Source organism: Hyaena hyaena, unplaced genomic scaffold, assembly GCF_003009895.1.
Source record: "Hyaena hyaena isolate Hyena2069 unplaced genomic scaffold, ASM300989v1 scaffold_474, whole genome shotgun sequence".
Taxonomy (NCBI): Eukaryota; Metazoa; Chordata; class Mammalia; order Carnivora; family Hyaenidae; genus Hyaena; species Hyaena hyaena.
In genome coordinates, this window is record NW_024081104.1 from 869,964 (window position 1) to 896,332 (window position 26,369).

General features: G+C 63.3%; 2 protein-coding genes across 3 annotated transcripts; one reads left to right on the forward strand and one right to left on the reverse strand.

The window, feature by feature from the left end:
• Positions 1 to 57: 57 nt before the first annotated feature.
• On the reverse strand, positions 58 to 26,280 carry BOP1 (BOP1 ribosomal biogenesis factor). Its single transcript, XM_039254076.1, has 16 exons — positions 26,166 to 26,280; positions 23,861 to 24,061; positions 13,334 to 13,414; positions 2,791 to 2,945; positions 2,597 to 2,714; positions 2,416 to 2,517; positions 2,113 to 2,325; positions 1,876 to 2,037; positions 1,708 to 1,788; positions 1,564 to 1,633; positions 1,344 to 1,476; positions 1,081 to 1,261; positions 713 to 1,001; positions 547 to 631; positions 359 to 466; positions 58 to 275 (listed from the first exon to the last, which is right to left on the reverse strand). The coding sequence occupies exons 1-16, from the start codon at positions 26,259 to 26,261 to the stop codon at positions 122 to 124; spliced, it is 2,229 nt and encodes a 742-aa protein (XP_039110007.1). The 5' UTR covers positions 26,262 to 26,280; the 3' UTR covers positions 58 to 121.
• On the forward strand, positions 2,881 to 6,339 carry SCX (scleraxis bHLH transcription factor). Of its 2 annotated transcripts, XR_005532072.1 has the most exons (3): positions 2,881 to 5,104; positions 5,770 to 5,875; positions 6,001 to 6,339. XR_005532072.1 is itself a non-coding variant. In XM_039254077.1 (2 exons), exons 1-2 carry the CDS (start codon positions 4,532 to 4,534, stop codon positions 6,037 to 6,039), a joined length of 612 nt encoding a protein of 203 aa, XP_039110008.1. In that variant the 5' UTR covers positions 2,881 to 4,531; the 3' UTR covers positions 6,040 to 6,339. The 2 variants fall into 2 exon arrangements, 1 of the variants encoding a protein (XP_039110008.1); XM_039254077.1 differs by lacking the exon at positions 5,770 to 5,875.
• Positions 26,281 to 26,369: the final 89 nt, after the last annotated feature.

Here is a 26,369-nt window from a genome sequence, read left to right on the forward strand (position 1 = left end):
CAAGCTATGGGGGGACGGGTAGGTGGTCCAGAGGCCCGAGTCAAGGTCACACCAATGGTCAGCAGGGAGAATACCTCTATTCAGGGTCCCCTGCACACACAGGCCTGGGACCCAGGGTGGCCTAGGTGAAGAGGCGGACAGTGCCATCGGCCCCCGAGGAGAAGACCCACGGCTGGGTGGGGTGGAAGGCCACGTCCAGAACGCCCAGGTCGCGGGTCAGCGCGTGGCCCCGCAGCACCTTCACGGGGACTAGCAGTGGGTTCTGCAGCAAGTCGCTGTGGGGGAGGGAGAGGGAGTGGGGTCAGGGAGGCACAGCTCCCCGGGATGGAGGGGGGCAGGGGGCGGGCTCAGCACTCACTTGTACACCATCCCGTGGCAGACGATGACACTCCCGTCGTCAGAACCAGATGCGAAGAGCGGGTACCGGGCATGGAAGGCCACAGCCCTCAGGGCCTTCTTGTGGTGCCTGCAGGGCGTGGGCTGGGTGAGGGCAAGCTAGGGCAGGGGAGGGACGGGCCAGCACCCACCCCCGCATAGGCGCCTCACCTCAGCACCCTGTACGGCTCGGTAGAAAGGTCCAGGTCAAACCACACCAGCTTGCTGTCATAGCTGCCACAGATAACATTGTCCCCTGGGGGCAGATGAGGTTGTGGGGACCTGCGGGGCGCATGCTCCCCCCACCAACGCCCTCACGCCCCGCCAACGCCCTCACCTGCGGGGTGTACTGCCAGGCTGGACACCCATTTGCAGTTCGGTCTTAGCTTCTTAGTGAGCTCCTGGCGCAGCAGGTGGTAAAGGCGGACCCCCCGCTGGGAAGCCACCAACAGGAAGGGGCGGACAGGATGGAAGGCCACCCGCTGCACCTGTCCGTGGCTGCGGCGGAAGGGGCTCTGGCTGCGGCGCCGGCTCAGCTGATGAATCAGCACCTGTGTGTGGCCAGGGGTGGCCAGCACCACGGCCATGTAGTCCCCACGCCCGTGCCAGGTCACCTGCATCACCGGCTGCAGGAAGGAACACGGGCTGGGCTGAGCTGGGTCCCCCCAGCTGCTCCCCCACATCCTGACCCCACAGCCCCCATACCTTCCCGTGGGAGATGCGCAGCCGCAGGCCCCTCTGGCGCTCCTCCTCCGAGGCCTCCAGCCAGCGGGCCGGCTGCACGGCAGGCTCCTCGGGGGGGGCGAAGGTGCTCAGCAGCTGGTCCGTGCTGCCCGCCACCAGCCGGTCCCCCAGGGCCGGGTTCAGCAGCAGCACCGAGTCCTCACTGCAGGCCAGAGGGACATGCAACCCCTGAGGCTCAGGCCTGCGTCCACCGCCCCCAGCGCCCCTCAGGGCCTCACACTTACACTGCCACGGCCACCAGGCAGAGGGCAGGGTGAGGGTTCCAGGCGACGCTCCTCACCACGCCCCCCACGGGCACAGTCCTCATGCAGCGCGCGGTGGCCACCTCCCAGAGCCGCAGCGAGCCATCATCGGAGCCTGGACACAGCAAACGAGGCCTCTGCCACCTGGCCCTCCCACCCCACCCAACCCCCCAAGCTGGGGATGCCCCCACCTCAGCCTCACCTGAAGCCAGCCACTGGCCCTCCGGGGAGACACTAAGGCAGCGGACAAGGTCGCTGTGGCCCCTGTAGACCTACGGAGGAGGAGGAGTGAGGAGATGGACCGCCCCGCCCACGTGCCTCCCCCTCCACCACCCCGACCGCCTACCAGGGCCTGGCACGTGGGGAAAGGCTGCAGGTCCCGGGGCCGCGGCAGTCTAGGGATGAGGTCTTCCGGGTCCACGTTCACCTGGGATAGGAGAGCAGAAAGTCACCCCATCCCCACATCCTGTGCCCCTGCCCAGGCGCGTCCCCTCCCCCTCCCCCCGCCACGTACCCTCATCTTGCGCTGCCGTGGGCACAGGTAGAGATCAAGGCAGCGCTCAAACCGTTCCTGGATGAAGCGGCCGTACGCGGGTACGGCCCGCAGGCTTGGGAACCTGTGCGGCAGGAAGCTGAGTCTCCTCTCGCCCGGCTCCTGCTGCTCCCACGCCAGACGCTGCGGAGACAGGGGTGAGCTGGGGGCTGGGGCCAGAGACGGGGACCAGGGCCCCACCGAGGCGCAAAGGCCCACCTCGTCTTCGCCGAGCAGGTACTCTGGGGGTGGGTTGTAGGACTCCGCGTGGCCGGGCAGAGCCAGCTTGGGAGCGGGCACGTGCATCTTGTGTCGGCCCAGCACCGCGTCAGGGTCCTCCTGCGCCCAGAGGTCATAGAAGCTAGGGGTGGGGTCCCGGGGCCGGCGAGGCTGGATCCAGCCCATCTTGATGGCGTGCACCATGCGAGAGACCTGCAAGGGCAGCCCAGGTCAGCGCGGGGGGGGGGGGGGGGGGGGGGGGGGGAGGTGGTGCACGGCCCGGACAGACAGGGCTGCACCCACCTTCTCCTTCTCCACCAGGGACGGGATGAAGCTGCGCTTGTCTGCGGGGCGGTTCGTCACCGGGTGGACCATCGGGTCCCCGCTGAAGAAGTCCACAGCCGGCTGGAGGAAGAAGCACAGGCGTGAGGGCCAAGGCCCCGCAGCCACCCCCAGACACCCAGGGCGCGCCGCGGCCACCTACCTCGTACGGATCGAAGCTCACGTCCCCGAACTGGCCGCTCTGCAGCCGCCGCACCAGGGCCACCTGCTCATCGGTCAGCCGCATGTCGTGACCCGTCGTCCGGTCCTGCACCGTGCGCCTGGGGAGCTGCCCATCAGAGCCAAGCTCAGAGCCACCCGCCCTGCCCCCACAGGCCCTGCCCCCAGCCTGCTCACCAGTAATCAGGATTGTCCATTTTGTCCAGGAACTGGTCCAGCTCGTCACGGGTGCGCAGGGGCTTGTAGATGCGCCTGCCGTCCAGGTCATAGCCCACGTGGGGGAAGTCATCGTACCACTCCAGGGGCACATTGCCCACCGTGTTCCGGATGTCCTGGGGGCAGCAGGCCAGCGCGTCGGCAGCAGGCACCCACTGTGTCTACCCCTCCCTTCAGGCTCCCGAAGTCACAGGCACGGGTGGGTCCCCAAGGAGGCCGGTGGGACAGTCCCCAGGCACCCTGACACATGCCCTCTCCCCGGGGTGTGACGTGGCACCGCGGCCAGTGCTGTCCCCCACTGCCCCCCTAACTGGCCCTCAGAGGCGCCGGAGCTGTACCTTCACATTTTCCACTGAAGTGGTGCCAACCCCAGCGCCTCCCCCCTGGATTCCTTGGCCAGGACTCTGGGCAGCCACAGACAAGGGTGACCTCATCGCCCATGGGCTCCCTCCCCTGGCGGGGGCCTTAGGCAGAAACGGGTAGCCACGGGCAGGGACTCAGGGCAGACCCCACGACCCGCTCCAAGGGGAGGACAAATCCACTGTCTCTGCCCTGCAGACGTGCAGGGACCCCCTCAGCCCTCCCTGGCCCCGCCCCCCACCCCAGAACAGCCACATTCCTGGACACACATTCCTGGTCGAGGCCCCTGCCAGCCACCACCCTCCCTCCACCCAGCACGGAGACTGCTGCCCAGGCGGCCGCTTCCTGAACAGTGGCCACAGGGGGAGGGGCCCAGATGAGACTGAGCACAGCAGGGAGCCCGAGGTCCCCTTACAGCACAGGACCCCCTGGGCTCTGCCCATCTGCACCTGCCCACCCAGACCTGCCAACTTCTGTGCTCCCCTCCCAGCAAGCCCGTCCCAGGCACATCCCTTGTGCCCCGTCCTCTGCACAGGATTGCGGGGGGGGGAGGGGGGGGGACGACTTCCAGTCTATACAGGCCCAATTCCAGTCCATGCAGCCATCCCCGAATTGAACAGATCCTGGAATATGCAGGAAGGGAAGGGGGGGGGTTGCCAGAGCACGAGTACAGGCAGGAGCTGGGAAAGAGGAGGGTCCCAGGCAGAGGGTCCAGCTGACACCAGAAGGCTGTGCCCCCAGGGGTGACCCCACACACAACTTCACCCCTCAGGGCTCCTCCGCACCCCTTCCCCACTCTGCCTGGCACAAAAGGCCCAAGTGTACACAGGAGAGACCGACAAACAGGGTGTGGCCAGGCACCAGGGCCAGGGCATCTGAGTTAACTTGATTGTGCCAGGGGAGCAGACCAGCCTGGGTCGCGGGTCCCGCTCGACCCTCCTGGCCCACCCCCGCTGAGGGAGAGGGAGGGAGCTGCAGCGCCCTGTACCAGCCATTAGGGGATTCCCATTTCCCCGCAAGCCCTAGAGACCGCGAGATGCCCCAGGCTTCTTCAGCGTGGCAGCGGCGGGCGGCGAGGAGGCAGAGGGACGAGGGCCCCTGCTCCGAGCTGCCTCCGGGGGCTGGGAGGCGGGGAGGAGGGCGGGCCGGCGCGGGGGAGGGGCCGCCGCCACTATAAAGGCCCGGCCCGAGGCTCAGCTCCAGCCCGGGACGCACACGTGCGCGCGGCGCCGCAGCCGCCACCGCGGGCCACCGAGACCCGCGCCTCCCCGGCCCCCGGGCGGCCGCGCGGCTGGCGGCATGCGCCGCGCAAGGCGGAGCTGACGGCGCGCCCGCCGGCCCCATGTCCTTCGCCATGCTGCGCTCGGCGCCGCCCGGCCGCTACCTGTACCCCGAGGTGAGCCCGCTGTCGGACGACGAGGACCGCGGCAGCGAGAGCTCGGGCTCCGAAGAGAAGCCCTGCCGCGTGCACGCGGCGCGCTGCGGCCTCCAGGGCGCCCGGAGGCGGGCCGGGGGCAGGCGGGCGGGGGGCGGCGGCCCGGGGCCCGGGGGGCGGCCGGGCCGCGAGCCCCGGCAGCGGCACACGGCGAACGCACGCGAGCGGGACCGCACCAACAGCGTGAACACGGCCTTCACGGCGCTGCGCACGCTCATCCCCACGGAGCCGGCCGACCGCAAGCTCTCCAAGATCGAGACGCTGCGCCTGGCCTCCAGCTACATCTCGCACCTGGGCAACGTGCTGCTGGTGGGCGAGGCCTGCGGCGACGGGCAGCCGTGCCACTCGGGGCCTGCCTTCTTCCACGCTGCTCGCCCCGGCAGCCCCCCGCCGCCGCCCCCGCCGCCCCCCGCGCGCGACGGAGAGAACGCCCAGCCCAAACAGATCTGTACCTTCTGCCTCAGCAACCAGAGAAAGTTGGTGAGTGTCACCCACTGGGCCTCCGTGGAAGGAGAGGCAAGGAGGATATGGTGGCCTCTGCCTCCGTGTCACCCTAGCTACCCACACCTGCTGGGCGGAGAGTGGGGCCAGAGGCAGGCAGAGACCCCTGCATGCCCCCTCTGCACCTGTGACCTAGTGTGCCCCCAGGGGCCCAGGGAGGGCGGTACAGCAAGCGCCCAGCCGGGACAGGCGAGCCTTACCCCCAGGGACACAGGTTCCCATGGGGGCTAAAGAGGGCCACCCAGGGCCAGGTGGGGGTCTGTGAAGCAGGGAGGACACTAAAACTGGCAGAGGCTGGGGGACCAGACCGGAGTTCAAGCAGCTCTGGCCACCCACCCTGTCCCCAAAGGAAGGGGACACCACCCCCGCCCTAATCCATTTGCCCTGCCACAGCCCCTGGCACTGGGCTAAAGCTTACAGGCACCTGCTGGCTCTCCCCTGGCCCTGGCCGATGCCCCTGGGCTGCCCACTCAGACCCCCATGTGTCTGCGGGGTCTGCAGACAGGCTGGGGGAGAGGGCCGCGCTGCGGGAGCGCCGGCCGGCTGTGATTTACAGCTCCTGCTGCGCTCGGTGGCACCGGAAAAGCAGGGTGAGCAGGGAGAAAACGCGGCGCGGCTTTTCCCGATCCCCATTTCCTCTCCAGACAGCACGCGTGAGCTCCTGGGGCCTGAACATCTGGGAAATTTAATTTTACAATTTCGGCTGTGCAGCAGTGTGCTCTCCTCCCCAAAGTGCACGGGGAAGCCGGGGTGAGCGTGGAAGGGGGTGCTTTCAGCACCCGCCACCTGAGACAGCACCCAGTGGGGGAGCCCAGAGGCGTGGGCTGGCGCGGGGTCTCCGCCCAGGCCCTGACACTGTCCCCTCCCCTCTGCAGAGCAAGGACCGAGACAGAAAGACTACGATTCGCAGTTAGAGGTGGACGCCGCTGGGCTCTCCACGGAGGAACCCCACCCCCACCCCACCCCCGCCATGGACCCGACTCAGGCCCAGTCCTCCTGTGAGGGCACCTCTGGCTCTGGTGGGGCCAGTGGACGGACAGGCGGCGGCAGGACTCTGCACTGGCCCCAGCTGGCCCAGGTCCACTGGAACCTTCTGTGCTGGCTTCCTACCTGGGTTTTCTTCTGGTCACTACGTGCTGGTATTTTGTGTCTTTGATATGATAATATAAAGTCTGGAAACTTTGTATAATTAAAAACAAAACAATATCGTCCAACCACGGAAGTACTGTTCTCTGGAAGACCCACTCCCAGCCCTCAGGGCGGTCTCTTCGCGCTCCATCCTCCCTGGGCCCAGAGGCGCCACTTCCCAGGGGCTGGGCCTTCCCTCCCAGGCCTGAGCAGAGTGAGGCACCTCCCGTCCTGGCAGCTGAAGGAGACAGGTGAGAGCGAGCAAGGCTAGGAAAGGAGAGAGGGAGCCCACTGCCACATGGCGGGGGACCAAGCAGTCCAGCGTCCACTCCCAGGGCCTGCCTGGCGCCCAGGCCTCCCTGCAGGGGTGAGGAGGCCAGAGCCGGCAGCACAATCATGCCAAACCTTGGGGCCTCCGCCTCTGCCCACAGAAACCCAAGAAACGGACACCTGGGAGAGGCTGAGTGAGGGTCACCGCGACTGGAGCGGGTTTCCGGGCCTGGGTGGGCCTACGGGTGCAGGCCAGATGGCACCCACCTGTACCCACCCGGGGCGCCCACGGCTGCCCTGCACTCAGCCGCGTGCAGCACTGCTCACGAGGGAAGGAGCCCTGGCCGCCTACCGCTCTGCCCCACCGAGCTCCTCCAAAGGCCCCACCTGCCTGTGAGGAGAGCAACTTCAGGCCCCCTCCCCGAGCTGTGCACAGCTGGCTGACCATTAAAATCCTGCAGGTGACAATTACGGTTTAGTGGCTCGAGCTCTGCTGGCATAACACAGAAGAAAGGCAGGGGGTGGCCCTCCATGAGCCACCTCCCCCACGCTGGCCAGGCGGGCCAGCAGCCTGACTTCCGGCCAGACCGGGTAGGGAATGGCCGAGGGCGCCAGGTGCTGGCCCTGGGCCTTCCCGGCCCTCAGCACAGGCTCAGGGGCCCCCACTGACACGCTCTCCTGGGCCCTAGGGAGCGGCCAGGTGCTGAGCCCCACGTGGGCACCCCAACAGGGTAGGGCCAGAGCTGCCCCCCTCCTCTGCACGGAGGGGCTCCGGGGAACTGCAAAGCAGGAAGTGGTGGAGTAATTTTGGAGGAAATTCTCAAAGCCAGAGCCATTAAGGGCTAGAGGGGGGCTGCGTCCAACGTGATAGAAATATAACGGGATAAAAAGTCGCCACGGCAGGTTCCATTCAGAGAGAAACCCAACCCCAAATTTCCTTTCCTTAATCCTGCAGGAGCCTACAGCTGGCCAGAGGAAGGAGGGAGAGGGCAAGCTGGGTCACTGCAGAAGCCCCCACCCTGCCCGCCTGCCTGGGGAGCCAGGACCCAGGCCGGAGACATGGGGGTCCAGATGGGGGCTGAGAAAGGAATCCCCCTCCTCCCAGGCGGGGCCTGAGGGAGAAGGGAAGCATCCAGGGAGGCGGGTGTACCCCCAGGACCTCTGCGCCTGCCCCCCACCCCCGCTTCACTGGGCACCGGGCCCAGTTCTGTGGGGGCAGGGTTGGGGGGCATGGTCCACCTGCCCCTCCTGGACTAAAATCACATCTCAGCACCTGAGCCTGGATGGGGGCTGCAGACTCCCCTCAGGAAGCCCCCTACGATGCTGAGTACCCGAGTGGGCGCCCACCTTGTGGTCACAGAGCAGTGCAACAGGAGCTGCAGACAGACAGGCAGCACGCACGCACATGGCTGAGGGGAGAGTGCAAACGGAGGAGACCCCTTGAGCCCCAGGGCTGATGGGGTGTCATGAGGCCCCTGCAGGGGGTCTTGCGAATCTGGAAAACTGGGAGAAGATAGGCCACTGGGATGGTCCCCAGAGACTTGGCCCACTGGGGCATGGGGCGCACAGTTCTCCATGGCCGGGCCTGTGGCTCCAACAGTGGCTGCAGCTTGGCCGACTCAGGCCTGGGCAGCACGCCCGGTGCTCCCCAAGCTGCACCGGTAGCAGCGGCGGCGGCGGTAAGGGCCTGGCCCGCCAGCCAACAGGAGAAAGCGGAGGGGCGGGGGAGGAGCGCTCCGTCACCCTTCACTGCTCCAGAAATTCAAACCAGACGGGGGGGGGGGGGGGGGGGGGGGGGGGGGGGGGGGGGGTGGCAGCCAGAGCCTGAGCCCAGCAGCCCCATGGAGTTGTCCACTGGGCGACTACAGAGGTTGGGCTGGGGTGGCAGGTGCTCTCTGCCCATGGCAGGCCCTGCCTCCCTCCCAGAAGGCCATCCTCCCCTTCCACGGAGAGGGACAAAGACCTGGGCTCCTCGCGTGTGCGCCCCAGAGGCAGCTGAAAAGGAGGGGCCGAGCCCGCGCCCTGGGCCGGCAGCCGCCTCTGTGGGCCAAGCTGGGCTGGAAACACTCTGATCGGCCCCGGCTGTCAGCTCCCTGTCCCCGGCCTGGGGAATGAGCTGCTGGCGGCACCACATGATTCATCACCAGGCCTCAGCCCGCAGGCCAGCCGGCCCCCACCCTGCTCAGCACCTGTGGGCTGCCAGGAAGCACATGTGACCCCATGGGGGCAAGCACCTACCGACCCCTCCAGGTCAGGCACCGAGCTCGGAGCGCAGACTGAGGACACAGACACCCTCGTGCTCTCCCGGGGGGCCTCTCTGCCCCAAGCACAAGCCTGCGGGATGAGGCCAGCAGGGGACCCCACCCCCCAGACTGCACCGGACATAAGCGGCAAGCAACAACTGTCGGCTGGGATTTTTCCGCTCTCAAGGAGCCCCTCCCCTCCCCCTCCCCAAAGTGGCTGCAGCTGTCAGGACCGCAGATTGGAAGTGCAGGTAGGGCGCTGGCCGGCTGCCCACCTCCCTCCCGTGTCTGTCTGCGAGAGAGGAAGCCGGCCCACCTCTGGAATCCTTCACTCTCTCCTCGTTCTGCCTCTCCCACCTGTCCCCTGGGAGCCTGGGGTCAGCCGCCCTCGCTCAAGCTCTCTCTTTTCCCCTGCCCCTCTCCGATTACAATGCCGGCAGTGTTCGCTCTGCTCCCCCTGCACGAAGCTGCAGCCTGTCTCCAAGCACCGCTCAGCCTTCCTGAGCCTCGGCCTCTCCCTGCTCCTCCACGGTGTTTAATCTGTCAGAGGACTGGGCACAGGAGGCCGGGCCGTGTGCCCCAGGCTCACCTGCTGCGCTGGAACCCATCAACGGTTCCAGGAGGAGGAGTCCTGGTTCACACACCAAACGGGAGAAAGCCAGGCCCTACCTGGCCAAAGCCAGGTGAGGAGACCCCAGCAGGCGACAGGGCCAGCAGCAGAGCCCACAGACCAGCTGGCCAGGCCCGGGGGACCAGGCGGGGAGCCCAGAGCCACCTTCCCAAACCTCCTCCATCAGACTACCACTTACATTTGGCAACCCAGGCAGCAGGGCACCTGCGCAGACGCCGACCCCAAACACCATCACCTCCCTCTGCCCGTCCCTCTTGAACGTGCTGCGGGCCAGGCCCACCCGAGCCATCAGTCACGTGCTGGCACGGGACCCCTCCAGCCCCCTGCCTGGCCCCCTGCCAGTGCCTCTATGGGGCCCACGGGATGGGGAGGGGCACCAAAGCCGCCCTAGCTCCCATGTCTTCGGATACCCCAGACCCCCACCCACCCGCCCCTCCCCTGGGGCTGATCAGGGTGCAGTGGGCAGTCCCACGTGGGGCCACAACCTGCCGGCAGGGCTCCCAGAAACCCCTCCGGAGTGCTGGGTGTGGGCCCAGGCTCGGGGCCCCCGGCCGGGTGGTGGAGACTCCATTCCGAGACCCACTATTCAAGGACAGAGCTGCTGCCTGCTTCAAGTCGGTCCCCAGAGCTCCTCTACAGCGAGCTCCAGGATCTTACTCCGGAGGACTCACCGCAGCCCCAGGCACTGCCTGCACACAGCCAGCCCCTACCTGTGGCCCGCAGCCCCTGGCCCCAGCCCGATCCGCAGCCACAACCCCCCCCCCTTCCCCACAGAACCTGCCCTCCAACAAGCCAGCAGCCACACCTCCACTCTTCCACACACCTGCCCCCCTGGGTTCCTGCTGCCAGGGAAGCTGGCTCCACGCGGGCACACGGCAGCAGGCGGGGTCTCCTCCACCACCCACACACCGTGGCTCTGAATCGGCCCAACCTCCACCTGCCAGCAGCCGCACGGGCCCAGCACTGAGAGACCTGGGACTGTCCCTGGACACTGACTACATCTCTCTTAAGGGACAGCTACTTCGGCCACCACACGCTCCTCACTGCCCCCCGCCCGGGAGTCCTCTCTCCGAGGAAGGATGCAGCGCGGGGCGGGCGGGGGCCGCAGCGGTGGGGGGAGGAGGGCGTGCCTCCCCACCCAGCACCGCAGGCCTGGCTCGGAGGTGGAGCCGGGCAGGGGCACCGAGGGGCACTCTGCGGTCACACCCAGTGCACCCTGCGGCCACCTGCAAGGCCGTGGGTCAGACTGGCGGGAAGGGCAGACCAGGGCCGGGCGGCTGCGGGGGTGTAAGGCCCACACGGGCAGGCTGAGCGCCGCGCTCTCCACAAACAGCCCGAAACCCGAGCCGCCAGGCTCCCGCCGCCAGCAGAGGCGCAAGCGCGCGGAGCGCGGGCGGCCAGGATGGGCGGGGCGGCGGCCCCGGGAGGAGCGGGAGGCCGCCAGGCTGGAGGCAGCTGCCGGTTCAGTAGCTGGGAGAAGCCATTAACGGCCATTTGGCGAGAGAGCAGAGGGGATCGCGGGCTCTGGATGCAGACAGGCCTGGGCTCGTCCCCGCGGGACCCCGAGTCACTGGGAGGCCAGGGCGCTGTGGAGCCGGCCAGGGCTGTGGCCCGGCCCCCACCGCCACAGAGGTCTCTCAGGAGACAGGAGGGTCCCACAGTGGACGGGAGGGGGTCGGGCCCCAGGGCTCAGGGACGAGGATGAGGAGGAGGATGGCTCCCAGCCTCTCCGGCCGGAGTTCACAGCCATCCCTCACCTCCCACCTACCGCCGGCCTCAGTTTCTCCCAGCTGCTTGGAACAAAGAGGGGCCCAATGCTGCGAAGGCCGCCGGCCCCCTCCCCCCACCCCGCCCCACCTCCCCCGGGTCCGGCGGCTGGATGAGATCACGTCTGTGAGGTGCCGGTGCCGTGGGAGGGGAGTGAGGTGGACGTGTGGGGGTGGGGTGGACACAGCCTGCGGCTGCTCCGAACTCCCCCACTCCAGGCCCCCCGCCAGACCAGCAGCACATCCAGGGGACTTGGGCCCCAACGTGGCTTGGGATGTGAGTCTGGGGATTGAGGAGGGCAAACGTACGGAAACGGGACTCTGACCATCCCACGAGGGTAGACTGTCACCCATCAGTCAGCATCTGGGGTGGGGGGCTCCCCAAAGCCGAGGCCAGCAGTCGGAGGGTCCAGAAGCCCCAACAAACCCCAGCTCAGGCCTCAGATCCAGACCCGGGGGCTGAGCAGGGCAGGGCCCAGGGGAAGGGATGCCAGGTGTGTGAAGGTTCTCTCTCCCAGCAACACAAAGCCTGTTAGGACACCTCTGCCCCCCGCCAGAGCCACAGCACTGACCACATCCAAGGACGCTGCGAGAAGCAGGGGCGACCCTGACACCAGGACGTGTCCGGCCTGTGGCCCCCAAGCCCTAGGCTCCGCGCCGTGTCTGTTCAGGTGCCCAACGGGAACGCTCGCTGCCTGGCCTCCCTGGCCTCTCCCCGAAGCCCACCCCGCTTTGCTCCAATTGCAGGGACACCCACATCAGAGTGGAAGGAACCGGAGCACCCCAGGCACATGTGCTGCTCAGGGACGCGTCCACTGGGCCTGGCGCAGCTCCTGAAGGCTGGGCTCTGCCGCCCCCTCGAGCCGCAGGCCGGCTGTGCTGGCAGAAGCTCGGGAAGGCGGGCATCAGGCCCCCTCCTGTCACTCACACATATGGGATAGTCATTGCCAGAGGAAGCGAAGCGGCCCCCGCAGGCCGGGCCGAGGAGCGCCTCCCTGTGGGCAGGCCGAGGCCCCTCCCCCGCCTCTGCACTCCATTTACAACCATCATCGATTTCTCAAAATACCAAATATAAAAAAGTAGCCGACAGGATGTGGCTGCCGACAGCCAGAGCCCCTGGGAAGGGGGAGACAGGCAGGGAGCCGCGCTGCGCTGCCCCCCCCTCACCGTGTGCGCCCGCTGCTCCGGCCAGGAAACCAATTTATTTTGTTTTGTCTCTGTTCTCTAAACGCACAGAGGCCAGATCGGGCGGACAGCCAAGGCTCCTGCAGCCGCTGCCAAGAGAGCGTGAGGATGGGGGGGGGGGGGGGGGGGGGGGGGGGGGGGGGGGGGGGGGGGGGGGGGGGGGGGGGCGCGTGCCTCCTCAGGCCCCGGGACAGCCCCCGACAGGCAGCTCTGGGGGCTGCTGTCCCTGCAAGCTCTACAGCAAAGCCGTGCCCTGCGGCCCCAAGAGGCTCACACCTGGGGCGCCCACCAGGCCACTGGGAGGTGTGGGGCCACGGTCCCACCAGTGCCTGGGACACACGTGGGAGGGACAGGCAGGAGGAGACGGGCACCCCCGGCCTCAGAGCTCCTCAGCCTCCAGCCCTCACACATCAGGAAGGCCCGGGAAGCTGAGCCTCTGCCCCGCATACTGAGGCCTCGGGACACCAGGCCAGGCAGCCCTTGTCCACCACCACACTTGTCCCTTCAGACCATAAACGTGAAGGAGCGACCGGATTCCCTGGGGCCACACTGGTCTGCACTTTGAAGACACCAAGGAGGGTGGGGGCAGAACAGCCACAGGCCACCCATCTCCTGCCCTCGGCACCCAGACCCATCACCCCACAGGGCCCCAGCACGGGCCAGCTGCTGCGACAGGAGCCGCCCCTGCCCTCCGTCCCCACCGAGAAAAGGAGCACAGCCTGCGCAGAGCGCCGCCGCACAGACACGCCGGGGGCCCACCGCGCCATGTCCCCCCACTTCCGTCCCCGGCCATCACACACACACACACGCCCGCCCGCAGACAGGTGTCCTGACCCCAAAACTGCTCTCCCAAACCACGAGCGGGGCCCCTCACTGTGGCCTGACTCCTCTGCACCCGGCGCAGCACAGGCCCCCTGGGGGAGGACCCCCGTCCTCTCCTCCCCGCCCCCCCCCAAACCGTGGAAGAGGCAAGCCCAGCCCGCACCTCCTCGTCAGAGCTGTCTTCCGCATACTCTTCGTAGCCCTGCGCTTCCGCCACCTCCGTCCCTGGGGAAGGGATGCCAGCCTGTGAAGAGAAGGAACAGGGGTTATGTCGGGACACAACGCCCTCTGACCTCAGCCAGGGCTCAGGCCCCAGGTCCCTTGTCCCCTCCTCGGCCTGCTGATGCTGAGGCCAAGGTTCCTGCCGCCCCCAATCTCGAAGCAGTTCCGACCTGGCCCGGGGCCTCAAGACAAGATCAGGGACACCCCAGGTCTAAGTGGGCCTCGGGGGCCTCACCCGGCGTCCTGTCAAGGGCCAGCCCCGTCACGACGCTCAAGCTCCTCCAAGAAAAGACCCCAGATGGGGCGCCTGGGTGGCTTAGTCGGTTAAGCGTCCGACTTTCGCTTAGGTCATGATCTCGCGGTTCGTGGGTTCGAGCCCCGCGTCGGGCTCTGTGCTGACTGCCAGCTCGGAGCCTGGAGCCTATTTCAGAGTCTGTGTCTCCCTCTCTCTCTGACCCTCCCCTGCTCACGCTGTCTCTGTCTCTCTCTCCTAGAAATAAATAAAAATATTAAAAAAAAAAAAAAAAGAAAGAAAAGACCCCAGGGAAAGGCTGACACCTGGTGCCAGACTGAAAAAGGAACGGCCAGCAACAAAGCCACCAGCTGAGGGCCGGGCCGCCCCGCACCCTCTGACGAAGAAACCGGCTGCAGGGCTCCTGGCCCAACCACCCCACCCGGCCCCGCCAGCTTCAGGAGAGCCTCGGGTCCAGGGGCAAGGTGGGGGCGGCCACTCGGTATCAGCAAGCGAGGGCAGGGCAGCGGGGTGACCCACACCTGGGCCAATCGCTCTAGAGGCAGGCACGTGGCACTTGCTGCCAACCGCTGTCACAAGGCCACCGCCAGCTCATTCCTGGGCAAGACCCTCCCCCAGGGAGGCCTCCGGTCTGCAGCAGCTGAGAGCCACATTCCGCCCAGTGGGCCAAAGGCCCAAAGAGGCACCCCACCCCCTAACCCACAGAACGCTGCGGGGACATAGCCCTCCGGCAGTGGCCCCACCCACCACATCCACGGCCCCAGGCCGACCCCGGCCCACCAGGTCAGCGAGTGGGCGCCACTGTACGTTCGCACCCGAACCTGGAAAACAGATTCCTCCCTCTCCGGTGGGGGGAACCGGGTGTACCGGAACCAGGGCTGATGGGGAAAACAGCCCTACCTCTCACTCCTGGGCGCAGTAAAGTGCTCAGGAGCAGGAGCCCCCGAGTGAGGCACCCCCGCTAGAGCCCTGCTCCCCCTGACCGGGCAGGAGCCAAGGGCCTGCGAGGCGGCTCTTCCTCTCGCCTGTTTTTTCCCTCAGTATAAGGAGGGTGGGAGACTAAGTTCTTCTCCAGGCCAGGAACAAGGCGGGATTCGGTTTCCACCCACCCCCCACCCTGCTCCCCATGCTGCACGCGCTGTGGGAGCCGTGCCCGCTAAAAGTGGGTCAGCACCGCCTGATGGGTGCGGGGCGAGGGTGGGGGGCAAGAAGGGCTCAGAGCTCTCCTGCCATCCTCGCCTGCAGGGAGCCCTACCCCTGCCCCAGGCCCAGGGCCGAGCAACAAGCCTCCTCAGCAAGCGCCCCTCCACGCCACGGCCAGCAGATCCACAGCGGCGGCCTCCGGCCAGGCTCCACGGCTGCCCAAGCAGCAGGCCGGATGCTCTCTGCCAGCACTGAACCCTGCAGAGCCCACATCACCTGTGCCTCAGGCCATGGTCATGGGGTCCCCTTGTCCTCCAGTGCGCCCCACTTTGCCCCTTGATGGGTGGGGCCGGCCCCCCAGACAAGCATACAGGCGCAGGGAGCCAGAGACAGGCAGGTTCCCCACAAGGAGGGGGCGCCCCAGCAGCGGGCAGCAAGTTCCCACACAAAAGAGCTGGACCCCCAGCCCTCCCTGGTCTCCCTCCAGAGGTGATGCTGCAGGCAGCACAGGGGCCACCAGGGGGCAGCAGAGGTACGGGGCCCAGCCCAGCTCCAGGAGCCAGGAGCGGGAGCCGACCCCTTCACAGCCTGGAGACACTTTGTTGCAGTTGAGTGCTGGGCATTCAGGAAAAAGGAAACTTAAAAAGACAACTTAAAACACAAAAGGACGTGAACGCAAAGACACAGGCACCACCGTCCTTTGCCACCTGTTACTCAGCCCAGCCTCGGTCACCAACATCAGAGACCCCTGGTCCTCGGGCGCAGATTCCAGGCAGTCGGGGTCCGCCCAGACCCACTCCAGAGTCTGCAGGACACGAGCACCCGCCCGAAGACAGACACAACCCTGCGTGGCGCTGCCCCTCAACATGCCCCCAGGTGGATGCAAAGAGAAGCAGCCCCTCTGACGAGTGCCCCCGACCAGGGGCCTCAGGATGGGCATCCGCTGGCAGGGGCATGTGACAGCTCTGGCCAGGGAACAGCAGGAATGAAGGGCAGACTGGCGCCCAGCGGCGTGGGGGACCAGGGGGCATCAGCAAGGAGGAGGCCAGCAGGAGGCAGGCAGTCTGGGGGCCAGTGTCCAGGCAGGGCCGGAGGCACAGAAGGGGCAGGGAGGCTGTACTGACAGCTGGCCCGCAGGCCAGGACCGCCTCACAGTGGAAGAGCAGGGGTGCGCCTGGGGGAAGGCCCACAGGGCACACAGCGCCATGAGCCTGGGCCGGGCCATGTCCCTGAGTCCTGGGCGGCCGCTGGGCCTGGTCCTCTATGCACCACCAAGACCATGCCTTACTGTGAGGGCAACGGCGGGGACCCCGAAGCGGCTTCTGACGGCCTAAATGGCAACTTACTGCAGCCACAACAGACACAGCCCAGCCACACCTCACCCCCACCGCCGAGCAAGCCTGGGACCACACGGCTGCCCCGCCCGCTAAGGCAAGCAAGGCCGCAACAGCTGCCAGGGTGGCTCTGGCTAGGTCAGCCAGGCTGGCACGCCGCTCCTGCACCGCCTTCCCTGCGGGCTCCAGGCCAGGACCGCTCACGGGAGGGCTGTCAGAGACGCAGAAGAAAGGAGACGGCAGCCACCACGCCCTGGAGGTCCCCGCGAGGTGCGTCAGGCCCGTGTGTCCCCGATGTCTCAGAGCAAAGGTCACTTCCAGACTGCTGCTGGCAACACGTTCGCAGTGACCCAGAGACCCAGGGAGGGGCAAAGACGCCCGTGCAAAGGAGCCTCAGAACCTGACGCCATGGCCCCTCCAGACTGGGCCTCAGGCTGCCAAGCCTCTTCAGCGGGCCCGGCTTGGGGAAGCGCCCTGTGCCCTCGGGAAGGAGGAGGGTGACCCGGGGGCCTCGACAAGGTGACGGCAGCCTGCGCACAGCCAATGCCAGGGCACCAGAGACCAGTGACTCAGTGGGGCGACCCGCTTCCCCGTTTCCCACAGAAGCGGTACGTGTGACTTGATGCCACCGCTGCACGTGGCTGTGGGGGAGGAGGCCGGGGACCTTCTCCGGCGCCTGGGCCCGATTCAGATGAGACCCTTGGGCCGAGACCACATCCAACGTGGCCACGAGACAAGGTTCGGAGAGGGCTGGCTGGAGCAGTTCCAAACCACGGCTGCCAACATTTGACTTTCCTCCCATCGAGGGGCCGTCTGCATGCCCCTCCCAAGTGGGCTTATGGCCGGCTCACCTGTCCGAGGAGGGCAGCCCCGACCGACGACAAAGCATGAATCCCGGGTTAAGAGCACGAAGCTCCCACGCGTCTGCCCAGCGTCCCAGAGCATGTGTCCTCAGAGCCCCAAGCCCTGAGAGTGAGGGCATCCCAGACGGGCAGGCAGGTATGCGCAGGGAGTGCCAGTCATTCAGGCTGCCCTGGCCTAATGCGAGTGCAAAGGCCCCAGATGTCTTCCTTAGGACCCTCATCTCAGCCCCCAAACAAGGGGTGTGATGACTGACGGTCCTCCTAGACAGAACATACTAGAACCCTGGAGAGACACAGTTGAGGGAAGCTGTGGGACTCCCCCAATCCCACTGACCACGTCACCTGGACATGACAACCCCTCACCGTGCCTGAACTCTGATCCGCAGAAATGAGAGTGCCATCAATTGGCTGTGTGACGTCTGGACGTGTGGGGGCGGGTAGAGGGAAGGCTGCCTCCCCTCCCCCACGGGGGTCGCGTCCTCGACTCTACAGCAGGCGCTCTGTGAACTAGCTGGTGAGTGTCACCGAGGTGCCCCCTGTACCACCTCCCATAGGCCACAGCCCGCCGGCACCAGGGCCCCTTCTGCCCGCGGGTACGCAGCACACAGCAGGCAGGACTCTTCCTGAAATACCTGGAGAACAGCACCCCCACCTGGGACACAATCACTACTACAGTCCCGTTTGCCAACGTGGCGAGCAGACTAATGAGCTGACAATGGAACTTCTGAATGAGAGAACACAAAGTAGGAAAACCCAACGTGACTAAGAAGGACCCAAGTAAACATGACAACTAAGAAAAATGAACCTAAACAACCACAAAAGGGGAAAACGGCCTTCAGTACACAAACCCACTCAACACAAGTAACCCAGAAACAGCACAAAGTCTTCACGCTTCCCAGGGACGCACAGCTGCTGGGAGGACGCCGGGACCTGGGCACGGGGAGGGCAGGGGTGGGCTTGCTGGGGACGGGGGGGCCTCGGGGGGGACACAGGAGGGGGTGCAGGCAGTCAGCAGAGAGCCAGGAGCGGCAGAAAGCAGCCAAGGGAGCCGTGTGTGTGGAGGGGGGTGACACGTGGCGCACGGGACCACGCGGCACGGGGCTCCTCGGCAGCCTCCTTCGGCGACACGTGTGCAGAGGGCTGTCCAGCTAGGCAGGCTTGCAGACACACTGTGCGCAGAGCGAGGGGCAGGGGCTGGGTTTCAGCACTGAGCTGGAGCCCATGGTGAGCGGAGGGCCGGGCACAGCGAGCGGACGTGAGGCCCCGCCGGGCGGAGACGCCTGAGGTCAGGAGTGGCAAATGCCGAGGGTCCACGCGAAGGGGAACACCAGTGGGACCCGCAGAGCCCGACCTTCAAGAGACGGGCCAGTGATGGAAACGTGGGGTCTTGGGCACTCGCTCACCAATGTAGCCGGAACAGTCCTTCCGGAAACATAGGGAAAGATGCCTTGTTTCTGATGTAAAAAGAAATCACAGAGCGGCAACAGGAGGCCGCTTCTGCCACGTATCAGAGCAGGAAAGAGAACGAGGTTTAGCCACGCGAGGTCTCGCAGGGTGGGAGCGGCCTGGGGGGGGGGGGCACGAGCACAAAGCAGCACACTTCCCTTCTGCTAAAACTGCATCAGCCTCTGACCCAGAGATGCTTCCTGCAGTGTGTCCGGAAGGCTGCTTGCACACGTGAGAGAGCGTGAACGAGGGGACCATCGCAGCACAACTGGGACAGCAGAAGGTCACGAGTGCCCGCCCCACCAAGGCTGCAGACACCGAGCGGCAAGGGTGGTCTCAAGAGACAGAAGAGCAGAAGACGGAGGTTAGGAAGCCACCAGACATGACACAAACAGACGCCTGGAGGTCCAAAGAACACCCTGGAAAGAGCTGGGGACCGGAAACAGCCCGCAGCCTCACGCAGGAGCAAGAGGCAAGGCAGCACGGGAGCGACGAGGCTCAGGGACTCCCGAACGAGCGCTCTGCCGTGCCCCGACCGTGCCCGTCACGTATTCCCACAGTGCTGAATAATAAAGTAGTGGACGTGTCCACACGGCCACCAAACACAGTGGAGAAAGTGGAGGAGGAAGGGGTACTCACCCATGGCGGCGCCCAGGGCAGCCAGGCACTGAAGCGGGCTGGGTCTCCTGAGGGTGACCCTGAGCACCTGGGCCGCGCAGCCCCCTCTCTCCCCATGAGAGAGAAGGCGGACACTGGGGGCAGTGTCCGGACACCCGGCCATCCACGATCACGCGTGGAGGTCTCGGCAGGACGTTCGTGACTTGCCCGGGATGGCCTGTGGCAGCCGCACCGGGACCCGAGGACTTACAGGGCAGGGTCCCCACACAATGACCCATCAGCGGCAAGGCACATGGCAGTCGGCGTCACCTGATCGGTGTGTCTGGGCCAGGGGCTTCAGAGACGGCCAGTAAAGCCCGGAGAAGCGTACCCACGATGAGCACCCACTCCTGCTGGCCTCCGCCCCGTGACACACAGCCTGGGTGTGACGTCAGAACGCAGCCTGATGACGAGGCAGGGTGCCCTTCAGACACGGGAAGCTGGGTGGCCACCCAGCTGCCCCTGAAAGTGCTGGGGCCTGGAGACACATTACATACAGAACGTGGAAGAAACAGGGACAGGATCAAAGTCACAGACGACAGCACGCAGTGGGAGAGAAGTTACTGGGAAGCCCCAATGCATGGTGGCCGTCAGTGCCTGGCAAGAACCAGGCCCCAGAAAGGAGGCACAGGAGTGGAAGGAAGAGCAGAAGGGCATTTTGCTGGTTTGTACAAGCCGGAGCGGGTCCCCGGGGAAACACCATTTCAACTCGTACAAGTAGCTCACGAACAGCCACTGTTTGCAAGACCACATGGGCAGCCATAGCCAGAAGCCAAAGAACTCTGGGGGCTTCCCGTTAAAAGGCCAGGACACCCAGCAAAGACACAGCAGAAGGTGGCGTCACTATTGGCACAGGCCGGCGGGACCGACACAGGTAGGGAGACACTAACTCTAGAAGCTGCTCGACGGAAGTGGGTCTCGGGTGATAGGAACATCTTGCTGGAAGCCTCCATGGTGTGACAGGTGACAAGCCCCCGGCTACAGCAGGTGAAGGTGACCCAGGGGAACCCCGCCCAGCATGGTGGAGGTTCTGCACTTGGGCACCTGGACTGGCTTCAGATAGCAGAGGGCGGGCCTGACTCAGGGCATCATGGGGGCCACTCTGGACGCCCCATGTGGCCGCGTTTGTGGGAAGACAGGGGATCACACAGTAGGTGGTAACTGGCTGTCTCAGCCCTGGCCATGAGGCTACATGCTAGACGGGGCTCAGAACACCCAAAGAGGGGGTGTGAACAGAAAGGGTGTGGGGACCCAGCTCATGCAGGTGGATGGGTGCGGCAGCTCAAGGAACAGCTGGAAAAAAGGAGAGACGGGGAATGGGATTTCCGCTAAGGACCGAGAACACTCCCCCTACGCTTCAATCCTCTCTCTGCCTAGAGGAGCTCAAACCTACAAACGACAACTGTGATTAGAACAGAAAGCACTCCCATACAGGCCACCGTACCTCTCAGTTAGAGCACAGAAGAGCCAGAGGTGTGGACGCTCATGCGGGGCAGGGCCCTGAGGTGTGTGCAGGACTCAGAACCACTCACGGGTCATGTCCAGAGATGGTCCTCACGGCCTGGCCCTGAGACAGGCAGGAGCCGCCCCAGCACAGCACACACGGGAGGGGCCACGGTCCTGGCGTCAAGTAGGGGGCCGCTCAGGCTGCTGCAGAGCCAGCTTCCCACGACGGAGGGCCGCACCCCACCTTCTGAGGAGGGAGGGCATTTGCTCTCTCCTGGGCTGTGGCCTCAGTCCCTGCTGGGCCACCTGGGGAGCGGAGAAGGCGGCCCTGCAGAGGACACCCAGCCACGTTGGCACAGAAAGCTGAGAAGAACCCGCGTGGACGAGCATGTGCCCGGCAGCTCAGGGGACACCTAACATGCGCACAGCGTGCAGGCCGTTCCACCAGATTCCATGCGGTCTCCTGAGATACTTGCACACGTTACCTCGTTGAGAGAACTTAAATAGGAAATTTTTATTAAAGGGGCACCTGGGGGCTCAGTCAGTTGAGCATCCGGCTTCGGCTCAGGTCAGAATCCACAGTTCATGGGTTCGAGCCCCGCGTCGGGCTCTGTGCTGACAGCTCGGAGCCTGGAGCTGCTTCAGATTCTGTGTCTCCCCCTCTCTCTGCCCCTTCTCTGCTCACATTCTGTCTTTCTCTCTCAAAAATAATAATAGATTAAAAAATACTTTTAATAAAACAAAGAAAATATTTATTCAAAAATTAATGTTTTATTTTTAAAAATTTTTTTAATATTTTTTATTTATTTCTGAGAGAGAGAGAGGCAGCGTGAGCAAGGGAGGGGCAGAGAGACAGGGAGACACAGAATCTAAAACAGGCTCCAGGCTCTGAGCTGTCAGCAGAGCCCAATGCGGGGCTCAAACCCACGAACCGTGAGATCATGACCTGAGCCGAAGTCAGATGCTTAGCCGACTGAGCCACCCAGGCACCCCTTTATTTATTTATTTTTTTTTTAAGGCAGGCTCCACACCAACACAGAGCTTAAACTCAGGACCAGGATCAAGACCATGTGCTCTACCTATGACTGAGTCAGCCAGGTGTCTCCAAAGGTGTTTAACTTTTAACAAGTTCTTTTTTTTTTTTTTAATGTTTTATTTATTTCTAGGAGAGAGAGAGAAAGAGACAGCGTGAGCAGGGGAGGGTCAGAGAGAGAGGAAGTGACAGACTCTGAAACAGGCTCCAGGCTCTGAGCTGGCAGCCAGCACAGAGCCCGACGCGGGGCTTGAACCCATGAACCGTGAGATCATGACCCAAGCGAAAGTCGGACGCTTAACCAACTAAGCCACCCAGGTGCCCCCGAAGGTGTTTAACTTTTAAAAATTACTTTTAAAATTCTGTTTATAGGGGCGCCTGGGTGGCTTAGTCGGTTGAGCATCCAACTTTCGCTTAGGTCACGATCTCGCGGTTCGTAGGTTCGAGCCCAGCGTCGGGCTCTGTGCTGACAGCCAGCTCAGAGCCTGGAGCCTGTTTCAGTCTGTGACTCCCTCTCTCTCTGACCCTCCCCTGCTCACGCTGTCTCTCTCTCTCTCTCCTATAAATAAATAAAACATTAAAAAAAATTTAAAAAAAAAATTCTGTTTATAAAAAAAGACAAAAAACCCTTTTTTTAAAAAAAATTTGGGAACACCCAGGTGGCTCAGTTGGTTAAGCATCTGACTTCAGCTTAGGTCACAGTGAGTTTGAGCCCCACATTGGGCTCTTGTGCTGTAAGCACAAAGCCTGCTTTGGATCTCTCTCCTTCTCTCTCTGCCCCACCCCAGCTTGCACACAAGCGTGTGCGCGCTCTCTCTCCGTCTGTCTCTCTCTCTTTCTCTCTCTCTCAAAAGTAAAAATATACACTAAAAATTTTTTTTCAAAAAAAATACTGAAACATCAGGCTGGCTCAGTAGGTAGAGCATGTGACTCTTGATCTCAGGGTCATGAGTTCAATCCCCACATTGCGCGTGTAACCTGATTAAAAAATTAATTAATTAATTAAGATAATTAAATACGTCAGCATATAGATCCTTAATTTTATAAGGAGGAAAAAAGACGTGGGAAGGTGATGAAATTCTTAGCTGTGGTCATGCACTGCAGCAAAAGCAGGGAGTGAGAACTTTGACTTCGTACTGAACGGTGTTGAGAAAAGATTTAATTTTTGCCATGGAAAATATATCTTGTAATGTTTTTGAACGTTTATTTTTGAGAGAGAAAGATGACACATATGCTCGAGCGAAAGAGGGGCAGAGAGAGGGGCCGCAGCAGCCGAGGGAGGCTCCACGCTGTCAGCCCACTCACGAACCACGAGATCATAACCCAAGCAGAAGTCAGACGCTTAAACGACAGCGCCACCCAGGCGCCCCTACTCTGTAATTTTAAAAAATTAAAAAGAGGGGAAAATAGTTGGCCATCGTCAGCTACAAACGACAGTCACTCCAGGTAACACATCACCTCTCCGTGCACGCCAGCATGCCAACCAAGGCTTGAAGGAGTGAAAGGCTGCAATGTGCCTTTAAATCTTTAAATCTTCCTGGGAAACAGAACAAGCATGGCTTTTTGGTTCCTGTGATGGGGGTGGGCTTCTGTATGATTCAAGGTTGTAACTTCCAGAACACCAGACGCACTGGAAGTATAGTTATAAACTACTTTCTAAAACAATCCAGGGGCACCTGGGTGGCTGTCCGTTGAGAGTCTGACTCTTGATTTCAGCTCAGGTCATCATCTCAGGGTCATGAGTTTGAGCCCAACATTGGGCTCAGTGCTGACAGCAGGGACCCTGCTTGTAATATTATCTCTCTCTCTCAAAATAAACTTTAAAAAAACAAATAAAACACTCAAAACAGCACATGTCGTATTTTAGTCAAATTAAGTATTTCTCTCATGCTGCTCACTTGAGACAAGAGTGATGTGCGCCCCCATCCTCACAGGGCCGGGCACGGGGTCGACAGCAAGGCCCCCCGGGGCCAGGCTCAGGTGGAGGGGGTTCCTGTCCGGCTGGCCCCTCGTGTGTGCCCTGCGAGCTCCCGGCCGGACGCTCCCTCGTGCATGAATCCCCACCTCAGGCTCTGCCCCTAGGACACTCAGCCTACACCCCCACACCGAGTCTAGCAAAGTGGGCGAGTCCCCTGGAAAGGTGACATCAGAATTATTGAGGGGGAGGCCCAGGGGGGTGGACTTCTGGAGTTCCTGAGGACCCAGCGCACAATCGTGGAGAACCCCCTAGTAGCTGTCTTTCCTGTCCATCTTCATGTGGACGGGGGAGCCTACCGGAGCCTCGCTCACCCACCTGCACCTGCTGCCTACAGGTCTTCTCCATCCTGCTGTGGCCTTCATCACTGCTGACCCCATCCTCTCCCTCGGCTGGGTCATCCTCACTACTGTCGCTGCCAGAATCTTCCAGGCCTGAGAACACACTCTCCTCGCTTTCAGACAGGCCAGAATCGCTGCCATCCTGGCGGCTCGGAGCAGAGGCACAGATGAGGGAGGTCTGCAAAGAAGCACAGTGTTGGTGACAGCTGGACGCCCAACCCACCCACCACCCACCAGACCCCTGCTTGCTCTGTGTGGCCACCCTCCAAGGCCACAGCCCTCAGGTCACAAGACTCTACCTCCACCAAAACCACCCAATCAAACCGGAGGCTGGGTGGGGGGGACCGTCCTCACTGTCCACCTCCACTGACAGCAAGGCCACCTGCCCCTGAAAGGGACATGTAATTTGCATCTCACAAAGCAAGGACTTTTCAAGGACAACATCTCTTTTTTTTTCTTTAATATTTTTAAATTTACTTCTAAGAGAGAGAGAAAGACAGCGTGAGCAGGGGAGGGTCAGAGAGAGAGGGAGACACAGACTCTGAAACAGGCTCCAGGCTCTGAGCTGGCAGTCAGCACAGAGCCCGACGTGGGCCTCGAACCCACAAACCGCGAGATCATGACCTAAGCGAAAGTCGGACGCTTAACCGACTAAGCCACCCAGGCGCCCCGCCTTGATCGTTATTAACTGCTCATCAAACCGAACTTAGCCGTGACGCGAGAACCACAAGACCAAGCCTCAGAAGGCTTTGGTGCACAGCCCTCAGAGCAGAGAGCACCAGAAGATGGTTTGAAGGGAAGATCGACTAGGCGATCCCTTGTATTTTCTACCGATGTTNAGGGGAGGGTCAGAGAGAGAGGGAGACACAGACTCTGAAACAGGCTCCAGGCTCTGAGCTGGCAGTCAGCACAGAGCCCGACGCGGGGCTCGAACCCACGAACCGCGAGATCATGACCTAAGCGAAAGTCGGACGCTTAACGGACGCTTAACCGACTAAGCCACCCAGGCGCCCGGGACAACATCTCTTTCTTAAAGGTCAGTTCCCACCGCATTGCTAAGAGAGGCTCTCCAGCCTCCACCCCATGCTGGCGAACTCCAGGGCGGAGGGCACTAGGGCAGAGGCTGGGGCCGGAGGCGGAGCAAGACCGCGGAGGGGGTTTGTCCCTGAAAGAGAAGCCTCCATATCCAACTAGATCGGGACCAACAGTTGATCAGTAAATTGTAAGGCGGGTTAAGGGCAACAGTGACTACACAAGCTTTACTTAAGAACACGCCCACTCACCCCTGCTAGGAGAGGGCCCCAGTCTGCTCCCCAGATACCATCACACCCCTAACTCTGCAGGATACAGAGCATAGTGGGTGAGCCCTGTCAGTTCCTTTTACCAGAAGAAATTGAAGAACAAAAAACTGTAGACTTTTAGGAAACATCTGAGCACAGAATCGCGGATTTCACTACTTTTCAACAGTTGGCAATTCTCTCACCTAATTGGACATATAAAAGCATCCACAGCACTCAGCTTAGTTTCCAAAAAAACGACTCTGCTATAGCTCACTCACACTGTTTATCTCCAATATTTACTCAGATACACAGTTACAAAAACAAGTAAAAAGAGCAAAACTGGTTTGAGCACAAACACAAACAGCACCTCGGAGAATGGGGCCAAGTGGTGGAGGCAACCAAGTCTGGTGCCCAGAGCTGCCTCCAGCGTGCGGCCGGCAGGAGGGCAACCGACCAGGTGGGGGGGAAGCCTGACGACACAGTAAGTGCGGTCGACTGAGAAAAGCTGTACAGGCCTCCTAAGACTTTCCACAACCCAGATGTAATGACGTCACACAACCGATGCGGGGTTCCGCTGGACAGCAGGCGTGCCCGTGAGTCCACTTAAAATCACGTCCAATGCAGTAAACCCTGGGTTCCCCTCACGCTCTGTCCACCTCTTCTCTTACTGTTAGAACATGCCTATCGCATTAAGTGACCTGTAGGTGCGTAAGTATTTACACAACCACAGGATGCATAATTCAAAGGATCTGAGAGGCTGCTGCACAGGACGCCACCTCTACTTCCCGTTGGTCTCTACCCGCCTCCTTCTCCAGCCGCCCCTGCGCAGGGGGTGCTCGCTGCCAAGGATGCCCCCTACGAGCCCACCTCCAGCAGGGGACAGGCGGCCCCTTCTTCCTCGCATTCCAGGGCCCGCCGCGCGCCGGGCGGCCTTGCCGAGTGCCGAGGCGCCAACACGTGCAGCCCTAGGCCCCGCCGCCCGACCCCGCCGCCCGCTGTCACCTCCTCTGGCTCCAACTCCGGCTCAGACTCCGGCGGCCGCTTCCCAGGCCGCGCCCCCGTCGCCGCCGCAAGCCCCGCGGCCCGGGCACCCGCCATGCTACCCGGCTAGATCCGACCCGCGCCGCCACTTCCGGCAGCGCAGGCAGCGTGGGTCTGGGGGCGGGGCCTGCCGGGTCAGGGGGCGGGGCAGGTCCCACCCGGCCC